Source organism: Dermochelys coriacea, chromosome 2 (assembly GCF_009764565.3).
Source record: "Dermochelys coriacea isolate rDerCor1 chromosome 2, rDerCor1.pri.v4, whole genome shotgun sequence".
NCBI lineage: Eukaryota > Metazoa > Chordata > Testudines > Dermochelyidae > Dermochelys > Dermochelys coriacea.
Window position 1 is genome coordinate 148,392,539 of NC_050069.1, and position 23,231 is coordinate 148,415,769.

General features: G+C 43.1%; 1 protein-coding gene across 1 annotated transcript in view; it reads left to right on the plus strand.

The window, feature by feature from the left end:
• SLC6A19 (solute carrier family 6 member 19) overlaps positions 1-23,231 on the plus strand; it is a 92,900-nt gene that overhangs the window by 67,940 nt on the left and 1,729 nt on the right. The window contains exons 10-11 of the mRNA XM_038391072.2: positions 113-272; positions 19,759-19,921. Of these exons, the coding sequence (XP_038247000.1) occupies positions 113-272; positions 19,759-19,921 (323 nt within the window). The remainder of the gene's footprint in view (positions 1-112; positions 273-19,758; positions 19,922-23,231) is intronic.

The following is a 23,231-nucleotide window of genomic DNA, read 5'->3' on the forward strand; positions in this document are numbered from 1 at the left end:
TTTGGAATTGTCTTGTCTTAAAATTAGTTAGAAGTGAACAGTCTCACATTTCTTATTCGTTTTTATGCTTTAGTCTATGCCTAAAATATTTGACTTTGTTCTTTATTTACAGGTTTGATTTGTGCAGGGTCTTATTTGCTTGCCTTTATTTTTGTGCTGAATTCTGGTAACTACTGGCTGGCACTATTTGACAGTTTTGCTGGATCCATTCCCTTGCTGATAACTGCTTTTTGCGAGATGTTTTCAGTTGTCTACATTTATGGGATAGACAGGTATGAAATAAACATAGACTTAAGTGTTGTAGAAACTATGCAGGAATGAATGAAGACCATAGCTGCCATCTTACTATACCCCAGTGCATATCTGCTCTCTAATGGAATTCACAGGAATGACACAAACATAATTTAGCCTTTGTAATACAATTTTTTTAAAAAAAAGTCTCTCAATGAACAGAGAAAAATATCTGTTAAGATTTAATGTTCTTGATTTATACTGTAGATTAAAGCTACTCAGCTTTTCTGCCAACAGGTAATAGTAAACCATAATTGATACCTGACTACACACCTAAAACAAAAACTAAATTATTTTCAGAAGGGTTGCAAGAGAATAATATACTTAGCAAGTGTTCAAGAGTAGAGTATTCTGCATATGAATTCTTAGTTTTTTTAAATGAGTATTAGACAGTGTAATGCAAATATGAAATAATTAGTTCATATGAATCTTAAGTGTCGTATCTACGGTTATGCTAAACTGTCTGTAGAAATATACCTGTATTTTAAAGTATTGATTCATTGTAAATACACTTAAACATCTTTACTTCTTAACTTTCTGATTTAGTTAATTATTTCTGGTAATAACGATGAGATGATAGCAGCGATTGAGGTGTCAGAAGATGATGGTCCTGGAGCAAATTGAAAATTTATAAAGCAGTAAGTCACCAGGCCTAGCTACATATTCAAGACTTCTTCTTTGAGTAGTGTCCCTATGGGTGCTTCACTGTGGGTGTATCTATGCACCGAGCCTCTAATCAGAGATTTTAGGTAGCAGTGTCCATTTGGCCCGCACATGCACTCTCATTGTTTGCCCTGAGGCTATCTAGCGCTGTGCAGGTGAATCGCCCCCAATTCCTTCTCAACTGCCTTTGGCCTCAAATGGAGCGAGAAGTTATCTCTTCCTTTTCTGCGTCATTAGTTTAAGTAGTAGTTATTTTTTGTCTTTTTGTTGTCTTTAATAATTAGAGTTTCTGTTTACCCTGTTGGGATTTTTAAAAAAAGAACTTTTTTAAGGTCTTTCCTCCCCCCGCCCCTTGCTGGAGGGATCACCCTCACAGGGGCATATAGTAGTCTAGACTTTCTGTTTTTCTCAGTTAGAAAAAAAAAACAAAAAAGAAAAAAATATAAATTTATTAATTATGGAAAACTCCATGCGTTTATTGAACATCTACCAGAGATGCAAAAAGAAGAGTTTCAGGCCATTTCCAAAGAGGTCCAGTTAGTAGCCAGAACTGCACTACAGATGGCATTGGACACAGCAGACACAACAGCCCACTCAGTCTCCACAGTAGGGGTAATGAGAGGGCATCTTGATTACAGCTTTCCAGGTTGCCCCAAAAAGTACAGCCAATGGTTGAGGATCTCCCGTTCAAAGGCCCCAAGCTCTTCGCTGATAAGACTGACACCTCTCTTCATACCCTGAAGGATTCCCAGGCCACGTTATGATCCCTGGGAATCTATACTGCTGGACAAAAGAGAAAATATGGCTCTCAACCACAGCACAGTTCACGACCACCTCAGTACCCATCATCACAGTGCTCTTAAGAGCCACAATGTAAAAGATCCAGGGTACAAAAATGGAAGCAATTAGCCCCCCAGCCTGTGACCTCACAACCCTCCTTCCCTAAGCACCTTTGACAGGTTTGTCATGGTCTCAAACAGCTGTTCCTTGCAAAATCAACTGCCATCTATGCACCTGTCATGGCCCTTCAGAAGTCACCTGACCATCTTTCTCAGAGGTTGGCAAAATATCACCTCCAACAGATGGGTCTTGAAGATTATTTTGAAGGGTTATGACATTCAATTCACACCCCTCCCCCATAGCCACCCTCCTTCCCTATCCCTTTTTAGGGACTCTTCTCATGAGAACTTACTTTGCCAGAAAACAGATAATCAGTTATGCTTAGGGGCCAGAGACTCAGTCCTGATGCAACTCAGAGGCAAGGGGTTTTACTCCTGTTATTTCCTGATCCCCAAGATGAAGTGAGGTTGGAGGCCCATTCTAGATCTAAGGGCATTAAACAGATAAGTGAAGGCGCAGAAGTTCAAGATGGTCACTCTAGCAGCAATTATTCCAGCTCTAGAGCAAGGAGATTGTTTTTTAGCCTTGGACCTATAAGATGCCTACTTCCACATCTCAATACAACTGTCACACAGGAAGTTCCTACAGTTCATCTTTGGCCAGAGCCATTATTAATACAGGGTGCTCCCATTTGGCTTCTCATCTGCACCCAGGGTATTCTCCAAGGTTCTGTCCATCATAGCAGCACACCTGCGAACATACCTTGATGACTGCCTCCTCAGGGCTCCCTCATTTAAGGAGGCCATATAAGCCACTCAGATGACCATGTGCACATTTTTGCAACTGGGCCTACAGCTCAACACCCAGAAATCAGCACTCACCCAAGTACAGCAACTGGAGTTTATGGGTGCTGAATTTGACACAGTATAAGTGAGAGCATTCCTCCTGCTATACAGGTTCACCACCCTCACAAGTCTCATTGAGATAGTCCAGGCCAGTCCACATATATCAGCCAGGAATTGTCTACAGATGCTTCGTCATATGGCAGCATACACCTTCGTCATGCCACACACTCGGTTGTTCATGTTCTGTGTCTACAGATGTGGCTCAGATCCGTCTATTCCCCAAACAAGGACAGACTAAGCAAACCACTATAATTGCCCTACACTGTAAAGCTGTCCCTGGACTAGTAGAAAGACCCATCCAATGTCCGAACAGGTGTTCTGTTCGTACAACCATCACAAACTCTGATGAAGGATGCTTCCCTAATAGGCTGGGAGCATTAAGAGCTGCCAGAAATGCCTGTGCACACTTTCTCTCACAAAGGTCATGATGGACAATATGTTTTACATAATCACCAGGAAGGCTTCAGACCTCACTCCCTCTGTACAGAAGCACTCAAACTTTGGAATTGGTGCAACCATTATAACATGCTCATCTAAGCCATCTACCTACCAGGGGTACAGAACATGACAGCCAACAGTCTCGGTCAGAGGTGTTTCACGACATATTTGCCTTTTGGGGAACCCTGACTATAGAGCTCTTCACTACTTACTGGAACAAGAAATGTCCTCGCTATTGCTCCAAGAGAGGCCTGTGGAAACAGTCTCTGGGAGATGCTCTCATTCTCCCATGGGTCAGGGACCTTTTATACGCCTTTCCCCCATTTTCTTTACTATCCAAGGTCCTGTTGACAATGCAATGAGACAAAGCAAGGGTTATTTTGATTGCCCCCTCCTGGCCAAGGTAAGATTGGTTCCCTTACCTGGCACAGATGGCAGTATGTCCTCTGGTCTGTCTTTGGCCCATTCTCAAAATGACTTTCTTAAAACTACAGACTCATCCTTTACCCCAACTTGTGGATCTTTCATCTCTAGACTTGACTCCTTCTTGGTTCCAATACTTAGCGGTAGAATGGTCTAACGAGGTGTTTCTACACAGCCAAAATTGACCACTCGGCATACTTACCTGCAAAAATGGAAACAATTCCAAATTTGGTGTCATTCTAGGTACATAGACCTGACATCATTCTCTCTCCCTCTGATTTTAGACTACATTTTAGACCTCAAAAAATCAGAACTCTCTCTCAGCTCCCTTAAAGTACATCTAGCAATGGCCTTTCACTGTCAAGTAGATGAATACTCAATGTTCACTCACCCACTGACACATAGGTTCCTATAAGAGCATTGGAAACCTGTTCCTGCATGTGAGACCACCCACTCAAACCTTGAATCTTAATCTAGTTCTCAGAGCCTTAACTAGACTCCCTTTGAGCCCAGGATGACTTACTCTCTTTCACACCTGTCCATGAAGACAGCATTTGCCATCACCTTAGCTAGGCACATAGGAGAAATAGCAGTCCTGATGGCACACCTGCCATTCACACTCTTTTTTATAGACAAAGTAACATCGAGGCCGCATCACAAGCTTCTCCCTAAAAAGTAGCTTCTGCTTTTCATATGAATCAACAAATCCATCTTCCTGTTTTTTCCCAAAACCACATCATGATAACAGGGAAGCGATTCTGCATATGCTAGATGTTAGAAATATGCTAGTATTCTACTTGGACAGGACTAAGGACGATAAGAAGTTTCCTAAACTCTTTCGTTCATGGAAATGTAGCCTTTTATTTTATTTAAAGTGCATTTTGTAATGTGGTATTACACCATCGTTGGTTCAGCTCTGGAGGATACAGTTTCAAGTTTAACAGAGTGTGGGGAGAGATAGCTCAGTGGTTTGAGCATTGGCCTGCTAAACCCAGGGTTGTGAGTTCAATCCTTGAGGGGGCCATTTAGGGATCTGAGGCAAAAATTGGGGATTGGTCCTGCTTTGAGCAGGGGGTTGGACTAGATGACTATGATCTTAATGACTTCTATCCCTGATATTTTATGATTTGATTCTATGAAAGTCACCTCTGCTACTTGCTTCAGAGTTAGGGTCTCTAGGAACACATAAAGACTAAGGGTAGTGTGACCACACATACATTCACCAGTACAAAGTCTAGTCTATTTTACAAGTTTTATTAAAGTTATTATTACCAAGCATATAGAAATTTTATACAGACCTATGCACGAATTACAAATATAATTATACTCACATCCTTAACAATAGTGTTAGGGTCTGAGGGGTCTCTCAAGGCTTGATCATCAGTAGAGGGATGATTCCTGCTGGAGTCTCCCATAGGGAGCTCCATTTTCCCATTCTGGACATCCCCTTTTTATAATGTGATTCTGTCTATACCTGCATTCTGTGCATGTCCATAAAAGTGTCAGCCTTCTTTTCTCTTATTGGTCTGTGTCCCCTGGAAACTTAAGGAACCCCACTTTTCTATAGGCTGTGTAATTTTCCTTTATTCTCGCTAGCATTGATGCACAACCTGTATCCTGTGATTAAGTCACACATCTGAGACAGATGCGCCTTTACAGTATTTTTATGATCTAATATTAATCTTCAGGTTAATTTTGCACAATATTACCACTTGGTACCTCTTTTCCCATAATCTTAGGGTTATTTCTCGATCATTGACTTAAGTCATGGTTTCTTGTCTCCAAGGCCTAAAATAGCTAAGCTAAAGTCTTACAGGCCTCAGCCTACAGGTTGTTTCAGCTTGTCTTACTCAAGTCTAATACTTGGTTCCTATGTTCCTCTAATTTTTCCCATACATGTGCTGATATAGTTTTATTATGTGCACCAATATGGAGGTGACACATCACCTTCATACTGGTGCACACAACAAAATTCATGTGGTGGGGTGGGGCCGAGGGGTTCGGAGAGTGGGAGGGGGCTCAGGGCTGGGGCAGAGGGTTGGGGTGCAGGGGGCAGATGACTCTGGCTGGGGGTGTGGGGTGGGCCAAGGATGAGGGGCTCAGGACTAAGGCAGAGGATTGAGGTGCAGGAGCGGGTGAGAGCCTCCTTCTGGGGGTGCAGGCTGGGGTGAGGGGTTTGGGGTGCAGGCTGCCCTGGCAGCTCCTGGGCTAGGCTTGGTTTTGGCATCTCTTCCCCATCCTCAGCAGGTCCAGGGACAAGGGGGCTAGGCTGGAGGGCCTCTCCCCCCATCTGTGGCAGGTCCGGGAGGAGCACTGGGTTGGGGCTGGGGTTGGGGAGCCTCTCCCCCTTGGCCGCAGCAGGTCCAGCCATAATACAGGCCACCAATGATGGTTCACCGCAGACCATCCCTCACCAGTGGCCCAGAGGAATGGTGGGCTCCTTTCCACCTTCCCACCCCGTGACAGAGGATGGGGGCAGAGAGAGGAGTGGGGGGGGTAAGAGGAGTCCTGGGCCGGCGGGCTCATAGGAGCATGGGGAAGGGTCCAGAGAGGAGCCAAGTGAAGTGGAGTGCCAGGCCAGGCCGCAGGGCCCCTGCTGAGTGTGAGCCTGGTGCCATTATATACCTGGTACTGTTGAGGCTTGGGGAGGGGCACTGCAGTGGGTATGGGGCTATGGGGGGCATCTCTCCCTGGCGCAGCCCCGAGTGCCTGCGTGGCACTTAATAGGCTGCTGTGCGGCCATGCAGCTTAGAAGGAACTTAGCTTGGTTCTGATAAATACTGATCAATCATATACTCTTATAATCTTACAAATTAACTCTAATTAACATACAATGAATATATGTAATAAAACATATTGATTAATCTTAACGTCACACAATAAATGGATAATAAACTAAAATCATTGGCTACAGAAAGATCCAAAGTTTCCACAATATTGGCTCAAAGATTATCCAAATGGGTCTCTGGTTGCATTACTCACTGTACCAGGGGCTCAACCTCTTGCCTTCATCCGGACTCTGCACGCACTCCACGAGGTCAATTTCTATCTCGGTCTCATTCCTTAAGGATCTCCCATATCAGAAACTTGCAGAGCTGCAACTTGGGACTCAACCCATACTTTTGCAGAGCACTATGTGATCACTGGAGACTCAGCCTCTGATGCCATCTTTGGCTCCGCACTACTCTCTTTAATAACAGACTCCACTCGAAGTCCCAGCCCTTCATCGGGGATACTGCTGCAAAGTCGCCTACAGTGGAGCACCAAGAGGGACACTACTCGAAGAAGAAGTGGACGTTACTCATCCTGTGCTGAAACGATGGTTCTTCGAGATGTGTGTCCCTATGGTGCTCCACAACCTCCCCTCCTCCCCTCTACTTCAGAGTTCCCAATATGGGGCTTTGTGGTAGAGAAGAAACGGGGTGCAGTTTGCCCGCATAGCATTAGATAGTCTTCAGGCAAACCACGAGGGAGGGAGAGCACATGTGCAGGCTGAATGGACAATGCTACCTAAAATCTCTGATTAGCGGTACAGAGGCGCAGACACATCTACAGTGGAGCACTCATAGGGACACACATCTTCTTGTGCAGAAGCTTAAATATGAAGTGTCTGAGCCTCTAACAAAAATATGCACTCTCATTAAAAACAACCACTGTTATAGAATATTTGAGGGTAGTAAATGCTGTAATTATGTTTTAAAGAGGCTCTGGAGATGATCTGAGGAAATATAGCCAGGTACATATGTAAGGCTTACTAGTCTAATTGGTTGAAACAGAACAACAACAATTCTTGGAAGACTGTGATATAAACACATCTAACCAGCACAGTTTCTGCAAAGGTAAATTGTGTCTTGCTATTCTCTTAGAAATATTTGAATGTGCCAGTAAAGTAGTAGTAAAGAAGTCTTGATCACTATCTAAAAATACTTACATGGGGAATAGAAATCTGATAATAGATAATGACTGATAGTTGAAGTTAGACACATTTAGACTGAAAATAAGCACAGATTGTTAGAGTAACTGACCACTGGAAGAATTTACCCAGAATTGTTGCACTGTATGTGCAACAACCAGCATGACTGGTCAGAGCTCCAGTATGAAATTGGAGAAAAGCCTGTTGAGTGTCTTTGAGTTAAGTTTAGAGTTTGTTGAGAGCAACAAAGGTGATGTCATGGTGGGTGTCTGCTATAGACCACCAGACCAGGAGGATGAGGTAGACAAGGCTTTTTTCAGACAACTAACAGAAGTTTCCAGATCACAGGCCCTGGTTCTCATGGAGAACTTCAATCACCCTGACACCTGCTGGGAGAGCAATACAGCAGTGCACAGACAATCCAGGAAGTTTCTGGAGAGTGTTGGGGAAACTTTCCTGGTGCAAGTGCTGGAGGAACCAAGTAGGGGCCATGCTCCTCTTGACCTGCTGATCACAAATAGGGAAGAATTGGTAGGGGAAGTAAAAGTGGGTGGCAGCCTGGGCAGCAGTGACCATGAGATGGTCGAGTTCGGGATCCTGATAAAAGGAAGAAAGGAGAGCAGCAGAATATGGACTCTAGACTTTAGAAAAGCAGACTTTGACTCCCTCAGGGAACTGGTGGGCAGGATCCCTTGAGAGGCTAATATGAGGGGGAAAGGAGTCCAGGAGAGCTGGCTGTATATTAAAGAAGCCTTATTGAGGGCACAGGAACAAACCATCCCGATGTGCAGAAAGAATAGCAAATATGGCAGGCTTAACAGAGAAATCTTCGGTGAGCTTAAACACAACAAGGAAGCTTCCAAGAAGTGGAAACTTGGACAGATGACTAGGCAGGAATATAAAAATATTGCAAGTGGTGTTCTCGTCCATCCTCCCCGTGGAAGGAAAAGGCCTGGGTAGGGACCGTCGAATCGTGGAGGTCAACGAATGGCTACGCAGGTGGTGTCGGAGAGAAGGCTTTGGATTCTTTGACCATGGGATGGTGTTCCATGAAGGAGGAGTGCTGGGCAGAGACGGGCTCCATCTTACGAAGAGAGGGAAGAACATCTTTGCCAGCAGGCTGGCTAACCTAGTGAGGAGGGCTTTAAACTAGGTTCACCGGGGGAAGGAGACCAAAGCCCTGAGGTAAGTGGGAAAGCGGGATACCGGGAGGAAGCACAGGCAGGAAGGTCTGTGAGGGGAGGGCTCCTGCCTCATACTGGGAATGAGGGGCGATCAACAGGTTATCTCAAGTGCTTATATACAAATGCACAAAGCCTTGGAAACAAGCAGGGAGAACTGGAGGTCCTGGTGATGTCAAGGAATTATGACGTGATTGGAATAACAGAGACTTGGTGGGATAACTCACATGACTGGAGTACAGTCATGGATGGTTATAAACTGTTCAGGAAGGACAGGCAGGGCAGAAAAGGTGGGGGAGTAGCACTGTATGTAAGGGAGCAGTATGACTGCTCAGAGCTCCGGTACGAAACTGTGGAAAAACCTGAGTGTCTCTGGATTAAGTTTAGAAGTGTGTGCAACAAGAGTGATGTCATGGTGGGAGTCTGCTATAGACCACCGGACCAGGGGGATGAGGTGGATGAGGCTTTCTTCCGGCAACTCACGGAAGCTACTAGATCGCATGCCCTGATTCTCATGGGTGACTTTAATTTTCCTGATATCTGCTGGGAGAGCAATACAGCGGTGCATAGACAATCCAGGAAGTTTTTGGAAAGCGTAGGGGACAATTTCCTGGTGCAAGTGCTAGGGGAGCCAACTAGGGGGAGCGCTTTTCTTGACCTGCTGCTCACAAACCGGGTAGAATTAGTGGGGGAAGCAAAAGTGGATGGGAATCTGGGAGGCAGTGACCATGAGTTGGTTGAGTTCAGGATCCTGACGCAGGGAAGAAAGGTAAGCAGCAGGATACGGACCCTGGACTTCAGGAAAGCAGACTTTGACTCCCTCAGGGAACAGATGGCCAGGATCCCCTGGGGGACTAACATGAAAGGGAAGGGAGTCCAGGAGAGCTGGCTGTATTTCAAGGAATCCCTGTTGAGGTTACAGGGACAAACCATCCCGATGAGTCGAAAGAATAGTAAATATGGCAGGCGACCAGCTTGGCTTAATGGTGAAATCCTAGCGGATCTTAAACATAAAAAAGAAGCTTACAAGAAGTGGAAGCTTGGACATATGACCAGGGAAGAGTATAAAAATATTGCTCGGGCATGTAGGAAAGATATCAGGAGGGCCAAATCGCACCTGGAGCTGCAGCTAGCAAGAGATGTCAAGAGTAACAAGAAGGGTTTCTTCAGGTATGTTGGCAACAAGAAGAAAGCCAAGGAAAGTGTGGGCCCCTTACTGAATGAGGGAGGCAAGCTAGTGACAGAGGATGTGGAAAAAGCTAATGTACTCAATGCTTTTTTTGCCTCTGTTTTCACTAACAAGGTCAGCTCCCAGACTGCTGTGCTGGGCAACACAAAATGGGGAAGAGATGGCCAGCCCTCTGTAGAGATAGAGGTGGTTAGGGACTATTTAGAAAAGCTGGACGTGCACAAGTCCATGGGGCCGGACGAATTGCATCCGAGAGTGCTGAGGGAATTGGCGGCTGTGATTGCAGAGCCCTTGGCCATTATCTTTGAAAACTCGTGGCGAACGGGGGAAGTCCCGGATGACTGGAAAAAGGCTAATGTAGTGCCCATCTTTAAAAAAGGGAAGAAGGAGGATCCTGGGAACTACAGGCCGGTCAGCCTCACCTCAGTCCCTGGAAAAATCATGGAGCAGGTCCTCAAAGAATCAATCCTGAAGCACTTAGAGGAGAGGAAAGTGATCAGGAACAGTCAGCATGGATTCACCAAGGGAAGGTCATGCCTGACTAATCTAATCGCCTTTTATGATGAGATTACTGGTTCTGTGGATGAAGGGAAAGCAGTGGATGTATTGTTTCTTGACTTTAGCAAAGCTTTTGACACGGTCTCCCACAGCATTCTTGTCAGCAAGTTAAGGAAGTATGGGCTGGATGAATGCACTATAAGGTGGGTAGAAAGCTGGCTAGATTGTCGGGCTCAACGGGTAGTGATCAATGGCTCCATGTCTAGTTGGCAGCCGGTGTCAAGTGGAGTGCCCCAGGGGTCGGTCCTGGGGCCCGTTTTGTTCAATATCTTCATAAATGATCTGGAGGATGGTGTGGATTGCACTCTCAGCAAATTTGCGGATGATACTAAACTGGGAGGAGTGGTAGATACGCTGGAGGGGAGGGATAGGATACAGAAGGACCTAGACAAATTGGAGGATTGGGCCAAAAGAAATCTAATGAGGTTCAATAAGGATAAATGCAGGGTCCTGCACTTAGGATGGAAGAATCCAATGCACCGCTACAGACTAGGGACCGAATGGCTCGGCAGCAGTTCTGCGGAAAAGGACCTAGGGGTGACAGTGGACGAGAAGCTGGATATGAGTCAGCAGTGTGCCCTTGTTGCCAAGAAGGCCAATGGCATTTTGGGTTGTATAAGTAGGGGCATAGCGAGCAGATCGAGGGACGTGATCGTTCCCCTCTATTCGACACTGGTGAGGCCTCATCTGGAGTACTGTGTCCAGTTTTGGGCCCCACACTACAGGAAGGATGTGGATAAATTGGAAAGAGTACAACGAAGGGCAACGAAAATGAATAGGGGTCTAGAGCACATGACTTATGAGGAGAGGCTGAGGGAGCTGGGATTGTTTAGTCTGCAGAAGAGAAGAATGAGGGGGGATTTGATAGCTGCTTTCAACTACCTGAAAGGGGGTTTCAAAGAGGATGGCTCTAGACTGTTCTCAATGGTAGCAGATGACAGAACGAGGAGTAATGGTCTCAAGTTGCAATGGGGGAGGTTTAGATTGGATATTAGGAAAAACTTTTTCACTAAGAGGGTGGTGAAACACTGGAATGCGTTACCTAGGGAGGTGGTAGAATCTCCTTCCTTAGAGGTTTTTAAGGTCAGGCTTGACAAAGCCCTAGCTGGGATGATTTAACTGGGACTTGGTCCTGCTTTGAGCAGGGGGTTGGACTAGATGACCTTCTGGGGTCCCTTCCAACCCTGATATTCTATGATTCTATGATTCTATGACTAGGCAGGAATATAAAAATATTGCTTCAGCATGCAGGGGTATAATCAGAAAGGCCAAAACACAACTGGAATTGCAGCTAGCAAGAGTCAAGAGTGTGCCCTTCTTGCCAAGAAGGCTAACAACATATTGGCCTGCATTAGTAGGAGCATTGCCAGCAGATTGAGGGAAATGATTATTCCCCTCTATTCGGCACTGGTGAGGCCACATCTAGAGTATTGCATCCAGTTTTGGGCCCCCCACTACAGAAAGAATGTGGACAAATTGGAGAGAGTACAGTGGAGGGCAATGAAAATTATTAGAGGGCTGGGAAACATGATTTATGAGGAGAGGCTGAGGGAACTGGGCTTATTTAGTCTGCAGAAGAGAAGAGTGAGGGGGGATTTGATAGCAGCCTTCAACTATCTGAAGGGAGGGGTTCCAAAGAGGATGGAGCTAGGCTGTCCTCAGTGGTGGCAGATGGCAGAACAAGAAGCAATGGTCTCAAGTTGCAGTGGGGGAGGTCTAGGTTGGATATTAGGAAAACTTATTTCACTAGGAGGGTGGTGAAGCACTGGAATGGGTTACCTAGGAGGTGGTGGAATCTCCATCCTTCAAGGTTTTTAAGGCCTGACTTGACAAAGCCCTGGATGGGATGATTTAGTTGGGGTTGGTCCTGCTTTGAGCAGGGGGTTGGACTGGATGACCTCCGGTGGTCTCTTCCAACCCTAATCTTCTACGATTCTATGATTGTAGTGGATTTTCTATCACTGGCAGTTTTTAAAATCAAGATTGGAATTTTTTCTAAACGATATACTCTAGTTCAAACAGGAATGAATTCAGGGAAGTTCTATGGTATGCATTATGCAGGAGGTCAGACTAGATGACCACAATGGTCCATTCTGGGTTTGGAATCTATGAATCTATGAGAACTGGTTGACATAATTTTAGACTTACAAAAAGGCCTTTGACAAGGTCTAGCACAAAAGCCACTAAGAAGCTAAAGAGTCATGGTGTCTGAAGCAAAGTATTTTCATGGATCAAGAATTGACTAGTAGAGAAAACAAAGAGAAAGATTAAATGATTAATTTTCGTCACAGCAAAGGTGCCTCAGGGTTTAGTACTAGGTCCAGTGTTGTTTAATATATGTATTAATTATCTGAAAAGGGAATGAATAATGAAGTAGCAATATTTGCACATGATACAAAGTTATTTAGGTGAGTGATGCCCAGAGGGGACTTGTGAGGAACTAGAGAGAGTTAACAGGAGTGGCCAACAGGGGAGTTTTGCAAGGGAGTTGTGAGAGGGAGAGTGTGAGGGGGGCTCATTCTTTAAACTTAAAGCCAAAAAAAAACCCTGATAAAAACAAAACCTCAACAAAGGAATTAATTTCAGGAGTAAAAAGATAATGCAGGCAGAAGTCCAGCAACATAGTGAGGCTATCCAGTTTATTGCACCCAATGCAGCATGTATGCTATGGGCAGGTAGTGTATATGTGCATTCAGTGCAAGGAGCTCCTGGCCCTCAGAGACCATGTACGGGCTTTGGAGACCAGAGTGGCTGAACTGGAGTAGCTAAAGGAGACAGAGAGGTACACAGAGGAGATTTTCTGGGACACAGTAGAATGGTCCCACCCCCAGTCTGACAGCCTCTGTGCTGTTGAGGAGGATGAAAGTCTCAGGGAAGGAGAACATCCAACTGGAGCAGAGGGAAACAATCCCATAGTTGGGACCCTCCTTCCAGATGATGATGTGATATCCTCTAACAGTGAGGATATCTCTCTGGGAGAGGGAACTCCAGTTATTAGGAAGAGACAGGTATTAGCAATGGGCGATTCGATCATTAGAAACATAGATAGCTGGGTTTGCAATGACCGGGAGAACTGCATGGTATCTTGCCTGCCTGGTGCAAAGTTTGCGGCTCTCTTGAGACATCTAGATAGACTTATGTGTAGTGCTGGGGAGGAGCTAGTGGTCATGGTACATGTAGATACCAGTGATATAGGGAAGGATATGAGAGAGGTCCTAGAGGCCAAATTTAGGCTGCTAGGTAAGAGACTGAAGTCCAAAACTCCATGGTAGCATTCTCTGAAATGCTTCCAGTTCCACGTGCAGGGCCAGTTAGACAGGCAGAACTGCAGAGTCTCAATGTGTGGATGAGAAAATGGTGTAGGGAGGAGGAGTTTAGATTTATTAGGAACTGGGGAAAATTTTGAGAAAGGGGAGCCTATACAGGAAGGAGGGGCTCCACCTAAACCAAAATGGAACCAGATTGCTGGTACTTAAAATTAAAAAGGTTATAGAGCAGTTTTTAAACTACGGGCTGGGGGAAAACTGACAGGTGCGGAGGAGCATGTAGTTTGAACAGAGATATACCTTAGGGGAGAATCTATTCATGGAGATTCTCTATGTCCTAATAAGGAGGAGAGGCTGGAAGATGATAAAATACAGGTAGGATCTGATGAGGAAGAGTCAAATGAAAAATAGTCCCATTCAATTACATCATGTAATTTCAGACAGCTAAAAAGTGACAAGTTTTTCAAGTGCTTATATACCAGTGTTAGACGTCTAAATAATAAGATGGGTGAACTAGAGTGTCTCATATTAAATTAGGATATTGATATAACAGGCATCACAGAAACTTGGTAGAATGATGATAATCAATGGGACACAGTAATATCAGGGTACAAAATACTGTACTGGTGGGGCAGTGGCACTATATGTGAAAGAAAGCGTAAAATCAAATAAAGTAAAAATCTTAAATGAACCAACTGTACCAGAGTATCTCTATGGATAGTAATTCCATGCTCTAATAAGAAGAATATAACAGTAGGGATATATTACTGACCACCAGAACAGGATGGTGATAGTGACTGTGAAATGCTCAGCGAGATTAGAGAGGCTATTAAAATAAAAAAACACCACAGCAACCCAGCACTGTAGCATTTAATTTCAGAAAGGGGAACTACACAAAAATGAGGAGGTTAGTGAAACAGTAATCCAAAGGTACAGTGCCAAAAGTGAAATCCCTGCAAGCTGCATGGAAACTTTTTAAAGACACCATAATAGAGGCTTAACTTAAATGTATGCCCAAATTTAAAAACATAATAAGAGAACCAAAAAAGTGCCAGTGTGGCTAAACAACAAAGTAAAAGAAGCAGCATGAGGCAAAAAGGCATCCCTTAAAAAGTGGAAGTTAACTCCTAGTGAGGAAAATAGAAAGGAGCATAAACACTGGCAAATGAGGTGTAAAAATATAATTAGGAAGAATTTGAAGAACAGCTAACCAAAGACTCAAAAAGTAATGGCAATTTTTTTTCAGTACATAAGAAGCAGGAAGCCTGGCAAATAACCAGTGGGGCCACTGGACAATTGAGATGCTAAAGGAGCGCTCAAGGACGATAAGGCCATTGCCGAGAAACTAAATGAATTCTTTGCATCGGTCTTCATGGTTGAGGATGTGAGGCAGATTCCCAAACCTGAGCCCATTCTTTTTAGATGACAAATCTGAGGAACTGTCCTAGATTGATATGTCATTGGAGGAGATTTGGGAACAAATTGATAAACTAAACAGTAATAAGTCATCAGGACCAGATGGTATTCACCCAAGAGTTCTGAAGGAAATTGAATGTGAAATTGCAGAAATGCTAACTGCAGTCTGTAACCTATCATTTAAATCAGCTTCTGTACCAAATGACTGGAGGATAGCTAATGTGATGCCAATTTTTCAAAAGGGTTCCAGAGTTGATCCTGGCAATTACAGGCCGGTAAGCCTGACTTCAATACCAGAAAAACTGGTTGAAACTATAGTAAAGAACAAAATTGTCAAACATTTAGATGAACATCATTTGTTGGGGAAGAATTAACATGGTTTTTGGTGAGGCATGATTTCCCTTTACAATCTGCTAGAATTTTTTGAGGGGGTCAACAGGCATGTGGACAAGGGGGATCCAGTGGATGGTGTGCTTAGATTTTCAGAAAGCCTTTGACAAGGTCCCTTACCAAAGGCTCTTTAGCAAAGTAAGCTATCATGGGATATGAGGGAAGGTCCTCTCATGGATTGGTTACAAGATAGGAAACAAAGGGTAGGAATAAATGGTCAGTTTTCAGAATGGAGAGAAGTAAATAGTGGTGTCCCCCCAGGATCTATACTGGGACCAGTCCTATTCAACATATTCATAAATGATCTGGAAAAGAGGTGGCAAAATTTGCAGATCGTACAAAACTACTCAAGATAGTTAAGTCCCAGGCAGACTGCAAAGAGCTATGAAAGGATCTCTCAAAACTGGGTGACTGGGCAACAAAATGGCAGATGAAATTCAATGTTGATAAATGCAAAGTAATGCACATTGGAAAACATAATCCCAATTATACCTATAAAATGATGAGGTTTAAATAAGCTGTTACCCTTCAAGAAAGAGATTTTGGAGTCATTGTGGATAGTTCTCTGAAAGCATCTGCTCAATGTGCAGCAGCAGTCAAAAAAGTGAACAGAATGTTGGGAATCATTAAGAAAGGGATAGATAATAAAACAAAATACCATATTTGCCTATATATAAATCCATGGTATGCCCACATCTTCAATACTGCGTTCAGATGTGGTTGCCCTATCTCAAAAAAGATATATTGGAATTGGAAAAGGTTCAGAAAAGGGCAACAAAAATGATCAGGGGTATGGAACAGCTTCCATATGAGGAGAGATTAATAAAACTGGGACTTTTCAGCTTGGAAAAGAGACAGCTAAGGGGGGATATAATAGAGGTCTATAAAATTGTGACTGGTTGGAGCAAGTAAATAAGGAAATGTTATTTACTCCTTGTCACAACACATGAACTAGGGATGACCAAATGAAATTAATAGGCAGCAGGTTTAAAACAAACAAAAGGAAGTATTTCTTCACACAACGCATAGTCAACTCTTTTCCAGAGGATGTTGTGAAGGCCAACAGGGTTCAAAAAAGAACCCGATAAGTTCATGGAGGATAGGTCCATCAATGGCTATTAGCCAGGATGGGCAGGGATGGTGTTCCTAGCCTCTGTTGCCAGAAGCTGGGAATAAGCAACAGGGAATGGATCACTTGATGATTACCTGTTCATTCCCTCTGGAGCACCTGGCATTGGCCACTATCAGAAGACAGGATACTGGGCTAGATGGACTTTTGGTCTGACCCAGTATGGCCATTCTTATGTTATGTTCTTATGTTAAACAAACTAGGTGAATGATCAACATGATGGCAAATGAAATTCAGTGTCAACAAATGCAGATTGACTTGTTTATATTTTTTCCTCCATAGACCTTACAGGGTTCTAAATTAACTGTATGTACTCAGGAAAGTACTTATTGTTGTGGACAGCTCTGCTCATCAATGTACAGCTGCAATCGAAAAAGCAAATAAGATTTTAAGATGCATAAGGAGTGGGATGGGATAGACAATAAGACAGAGAATATTGTAGTGCCTTTATAAGAAAAAATTATATTACCTCTTCTGTAATATTGTGTGGAAGTACTGGTCACACCATCTCAAAAAGGATATTAGGGTTCAGGTTTGAGGAAGAGTGAAAAGGATATTCAGGAGTACAGAAAAATTCTCAAGTGAAGAGCTATGAAAAAGAAAAGGATTTAGGAGTAGGATGTGGGGACATGATAAAGTATATGAAATAATGAATGTTATAGAGAAGTGAGATCAAGAGCTTCTATTCTCCCTTTCTCACAACACATGAACAAAGGAACATTTGATGCAGTTAAAGGTTAAATTCAAAACTGATTAAAGGAAATACTTTTCACACGATGTGTAATTAGACTGTGGAATTCATTTCACAGGAAGTTATTCAGGCTAAGAATTTAGCAATATTCAAAAAGGGATTGGACATTTACATAAGTAACAAGAATAAGCAAAATTATAGTTAATGATACAATTTTTGGAAAGGACATAAAATGTCATGCTTTAGGGCATAAGCCAATCTCTAACTACTAAAGATCAGGATGAGACCTAATGTTGGGGCAGTTTATCCCACATCCACCTCCTATAGGGTTCTTACACCATCCTCTGAGGCATAAAGTGATGGCTACAGCTGGAGACAAGATACTGGACTAGATGGACCTCAGGTCTAACCCAGTGTGGCAATTCCTATGTTCCTAACTGTGAAAGACAGTAGTAGAATCTTTAGGTCTTTAAAAAAGATTTCTACACAGTAGCCATTCCTGAATAGTGTACAGTTTATTCCTGCATGTTTTTCAGAATCTGCCAGTGCCTGCTGTGCAGTGCTTAAATGACATTTTACCGATCTGGGCAGTTCTAAATATTAAAACAAACTGCACAAGCTTAATGTGATATGGAAGCTTCTACTCTTGTGGGTAACAGACTGTGCAATCCTTCCAGCAACTTTGTGTCAGGGTCCTTTCATCCCTTAGTCCCTGTTTTTCAGATTTGGAAACTGTATCATAGAGAGGTATAGGCCAAAATTTTCAAAAGTGGATTCTGATTTTGACTGCTAAACTGAGATCCATTGGGCTGGATTTTCAGAAGTGCTAATCACCCACACAAATCCAACTGAACTCAATGTGTGCTATAAGTATTCAGTACACAGGCTTAAGGAGTCCCAGAATGCCTCAAATATTATTATGGATTTTAAGAGAAAAATAATATATCTCATCAAAACGGAAAGTGTCTGCAAATAGAAAACTTTACAGATGCTCCCCGACTTATGCAATCATTCCATTCCGGAACGCCTTGAATAAGTTGAATTTTGCATAAGTCAGAAATGTATTCCTGACTGTTACGCAAAAAAAAAAAAAAGAAGGAAAAGAAAAAAAACCCACTTCCTATTTCTAGCTTACGGAACTTTTTCCGTAAGTGCGGATTTGTGTAAGTCGGGTTTTGTGTAACCTGGGAAGCATCTGTACTCCCATTTAGGCATGCCCCCAGCCTTGATACCACATGTTTTTAAGCCTTAGCAGCTTTACAATGGCAGCTGGGGCTCTGTCCCACTCACATAAAAGGAGAAAATAAAATATATGTGATAGTTTATCTTCATCCTGATCATAGGCACCGACTCTGAAGCTGGAGCATCCACAGAAAAAATAGTAGGTGCTCAGCACCCACCAACCTCCCCGCTGATCATCTGTTCCGTGGGCCTTGACGATTAGCTCCTCCCCTTCCCCTAGTGCCTCCCGCCTGCTGCTGATCAGGAAGAAGAAGAATGAGGGCAGGGTGTGTTTGGGGAGGGGGTGGAATGGGGGCAGGAAAAGGCGGGACAGGGGCAGAGCTTTGAGGAGGGGGCAGAGTGGGGGCGGAAAGAGGCAAAGCAAGGGTGGGGCCTTGGGGGAAGGGATGGAGTGGAAGTGGAGCATCTCTGGGGAAAGCTGAAAGTGGGCATCTGTGATCCTGACTCTGTGCACCATTCACAGCTATTAAGGCAACTCAATAGCTCAATCAGTTACGCCCTCAAGCGATCTACTGGACAGTCACAAAAGAGGGCTGAAGGACAGTTTCAAAAATGGCTATAATTAAGTAGCATGTGTGTGGTTAAGAAAAGTCACAGTACTCTACTTAACACTCTGAAATACAGTTGCTATGACGATCTAAGTAAACCTTATACATAAAAGCCACATTTAAAAATGCCTTCAATTTGCCTTTTCTCCTTTCAGTAATAAATGATATTACACTTTTTAGAAGAAATAGTTCTGAGGTGCAAACAGAAAAACCTTGAGAAGTTTTACTTTACATCAGAGGGAAACTCAGCTTACACTCAGTCATCCTATGGATGAATCCAATTCACACCTGTTCTTACTTTTTGAAGGCACCATGCCATAACTTGATAGGTTTGATCTTTTTGCTTTTCTTGAAATTACAAGCAGTATGAAATCAGAAGCAGTTACACAATTATTGAAATAATGCATGTTTTTAAGAGTATTTTTCCTGGCTTGCTTTTGGGAAATTTGATTCAAACTAATAGGATAATTATATTGATATTTGCCTGAATTAGAAAAATATTTCTAAATCTTGTTTTTACCAATTTATATTTTACTGTGGCATTGGAAAGTTCTGAGAAGTACAATTAGGGCATTTTACTTTGTCATTTGTGCATGTGCTTGGACAGTCTCTGAATGTGCTTTGTAAACCACTGCAATGGAGTGAATTTCCTGAACTTGCTACCTTTGCTTTTAGGTTTAACAAGGATATAGAGTTCATGATTGGACACAAACCTAACATTTTCTGGCAGGTCACATGGAGAGTTGTCAGTCCTCTCATTATGATAGTTATCTTCTTATTTTACTTTGTGGTGAAAGTCAACCAAGAACTCCTCTATATCATTTGGGATCCTAATTATGTAAGTACATAAGGTCAAAACACATATTTTGAATTTTTTTATGTATTCCTCCTTCTTTCTTTGTGTGTACTAATTACATCCATCTTCCCCACATTGCCCATTCAACAGTGTTCTCATGAATACTCTGCTACAGTCCATAAAATGAAATATAAAAAATTAAATGTTAGACCTTAGATAAATGAACTTGCTATTATAAATTCAGCCACAGATGAATGGGAATTGCTAGATGATGATGTCTTAGTAATTTTACTCAAGAGAAGGAAACGAGAGTCCTACTGTGAGACAGGATCAAGGCAGGACCCTGTGAACTTAATCATTTATAGAATAGGGATTGCATAACAGTTTGAAATATAGAGAGCTGTCACTGTTAACAAAAGACAAGTGGGTCAGATTCTGAATCCATTTATATTCATGAAAATCTATAAGAGCTGCAATGTGGTTGTGACGGGTTTTCCCAGAGTGCAACCTGGAATTGGGGTACTGCTGAGCTTTCTAACTGGCTTACTAACCTGGGCTCCCACTCCCACTGTGATATTATGACAAGCTGCAAACCTCTCCAGGTACTGCACTTACACAGACAGCCACAGGCAGGGACACACCCAGCTGAGTTCCATGAATGCTTTTTCCAACCACTCATGAACTAACAATAGGGAGGCCTCAGTCAATTCCTCACAGCTCCCCAGCCTTGCACCACTGGTCAGAAGCCTGGCCAGTGTAAATTTATAACCCAGTCCGCCCCTCCCTCAATGTAGAGAGGACATGCACCAGCTTTTGTTCCTGAACAGATTTCCCAAGCACTTCAACCAAAACATACTGTTTTAGGTAAAATATAAAACAGATTTATTAACAAGAAAAAGATAGGTTTTAAGGGATGATAAATGGTAGGCATGAAGGACAGAGATGATTACCAAAGAAAATAAAAATAAACGCACAATCTAAGTTCTATAAACTAAACAGAATGTGAACCAAGCAATGTGTCACCCTGATAGATAATAAAAGCAGGTTACTGATCTTCATTACACAGAATAGAATTCTCCTTCAGCCCGGGACCACCTCCCCAGTTCAAGAATTTTTGTCCTCCAGATGTGTTTCCAGGTGTTGAGTTGTGTGGGGAGTGAGGCCCAAGGATGATGTCACTTCCCCTCTTTTATAGCTTCTTCCAGCTTGCTGGAAAGAGGCTTTGCTATGACATGGATTCATTGTCTACGTGCTCTCTCTGAAAAGTCTCCATTGTATACAGTTCCTAGGATAGTCATTGTGAGTGTGGATTCCCTTTAATGGGCCATCATCAGCATCTGGCTGCTCCATTATTGTACCTGAAAGGCTGGTTGTGGGTGTTCCCAACATCACAACACATTTCAGTAACACACACACAGTAAAACATTATAACTTCACATACAATAATAGCACATACAATACAACAGGATTTTAATGTTCAACAGATTAAGACTTCTAAATGATATTTCACAAAGCATACTTTGTACAAAACATATCATAACTATAATATAGGGGTGAATATGAGGGTTCCAGGGTGCTGCTTTGAGGCACAGTGTGCCACAGTGGCTATTAGGATTTTCACTTGTGTAACAGAATCAGAATCTACCTCTGTAGTCTCTGGGTCAGTCTTGTGTTTATTATACATAAATATTTTCTCCCAGGAAAAGGCTTACAAGATACTGCATATGGACAAATGAATTTTAGCTGCACTTCATCAGGCTTAGAATATGTGGAATCCAGTTGCCTTATGCCACACTGTGTGCTATTTTTGTACTATATTTTATATAAAAAAGCTCAGCTCAGATTCAGCAAATGTCTTGCAATGCAGTTTCAACTTGTTATGCAAGTTTTCGTTGAACTGGCTGAGGTACATGTGCAACCAACATGACAAAAAACAACAAGAAACAATTAATTAAAAATAATTTTAACTGTGCCCCCAAAGGTATTTTAAACATCCTCCCACTACATTTCCATCTCCACCATCCATGCATTTAATTGCCCCTTCACTCATTCCCACCCCTGAGCATTTTACCTTATCCCCCAATACACACTTTCTCCCCATGTGAGGGCATTTCACTTTAAGCTCCCCTGACTCCCTCAAAGCATTGCTTTTTGCTCTCCCTCCCACTTTACTTTTAGAAACTTAGAGGGGGTAGCAGTGTAAGTCTCTTCTTAGTGTCCTCCCAGTTCAGGAGACCAATGGTAGAAGCAAGAGCAGGAGCTGAAGATCCAACAGAAGCAGCTGTTCCCTGCCTCCTCAACAGAGTCCCATCTGTTTCTGGCTCCTCTTGCCTCACCACCCTCAGGCCAAGAAGAGGATAAAGATACAGGTCCAACTCCGCACTTAAGAGTTTTGCACAACTTGATAATGCCCTGAAACTCTACACCTTCCCCCCGCCCTAAGTGAATCATGCCCAGGGTCTTTCCATCTCTTTTACCCTCTTTCATAGTGTATGCCAGCTCCCCAAACCCCTACAAGTTAGCCCTTGGGACACAGGTCTCACCTCTTACCTCAGCAGATTTCTGGGGGAGCTCCATCACCTCTCCTCCTGCTTTCCTCAGGGGCACAAAATGCTACCCTCCATCTTGTCTTCAAGGGGTCTGCCAAGAGCGGCCACAGCCTCCTCTTCCTTGCATCTGCAAGGAGCACCAAAATATTCAGGGACAGGACACAGCCTCCTAGCCCTACAGAAAGACTGAATGGCATTGCAGCCAGTAGTTCTGCTGCCACAGGTGGGGTTTGTCTACCTTGAGCCCTATCCAAAGAGTCTCTTATTTGTGATCTCCTAAGGGAGAAGCCACTTTGGGAGGGGATGTCAGAGGAAAGTCTGAGCAAAAACTTTATTGCAAACTCCCCATCTTTCAAAATTCATGAATTAGTCCCAAAAACTTTTGATTTTTTAAAAATGAAAAGTTTGGGGTTCTTTTTATTTATCTTTTGATTTTTAAGCCTTCAGGGTGGGTTTGGTACACATTTTCAAGCTTTTCTATGGCTAGAAATTTACTTTTAAAAAAGAAAAGAAGAAAATGCAAATTCTCACTTAATCACATGAATCCAGGAATTGAGGCTTTAAGACAAATACTTAGTATCATGGGACTCATGAGCTTGCAGTGCTACAGAAGACATTTGGGGGTGTCAGGGAGCTGAAGGAGGGAAGGCTTGCACAAAAGCCACTTTTGGGGAGATCCTTTGCCAGGTCTTCAACTCCACCCCTGAACTCCTTGTTTCTTCCTACCCAACTGAGCCACCTCTCAGAGCTACCACCCGCAGCTATGAAACTTCTGAAACCTGAAAAACTAGACTAGAACATAC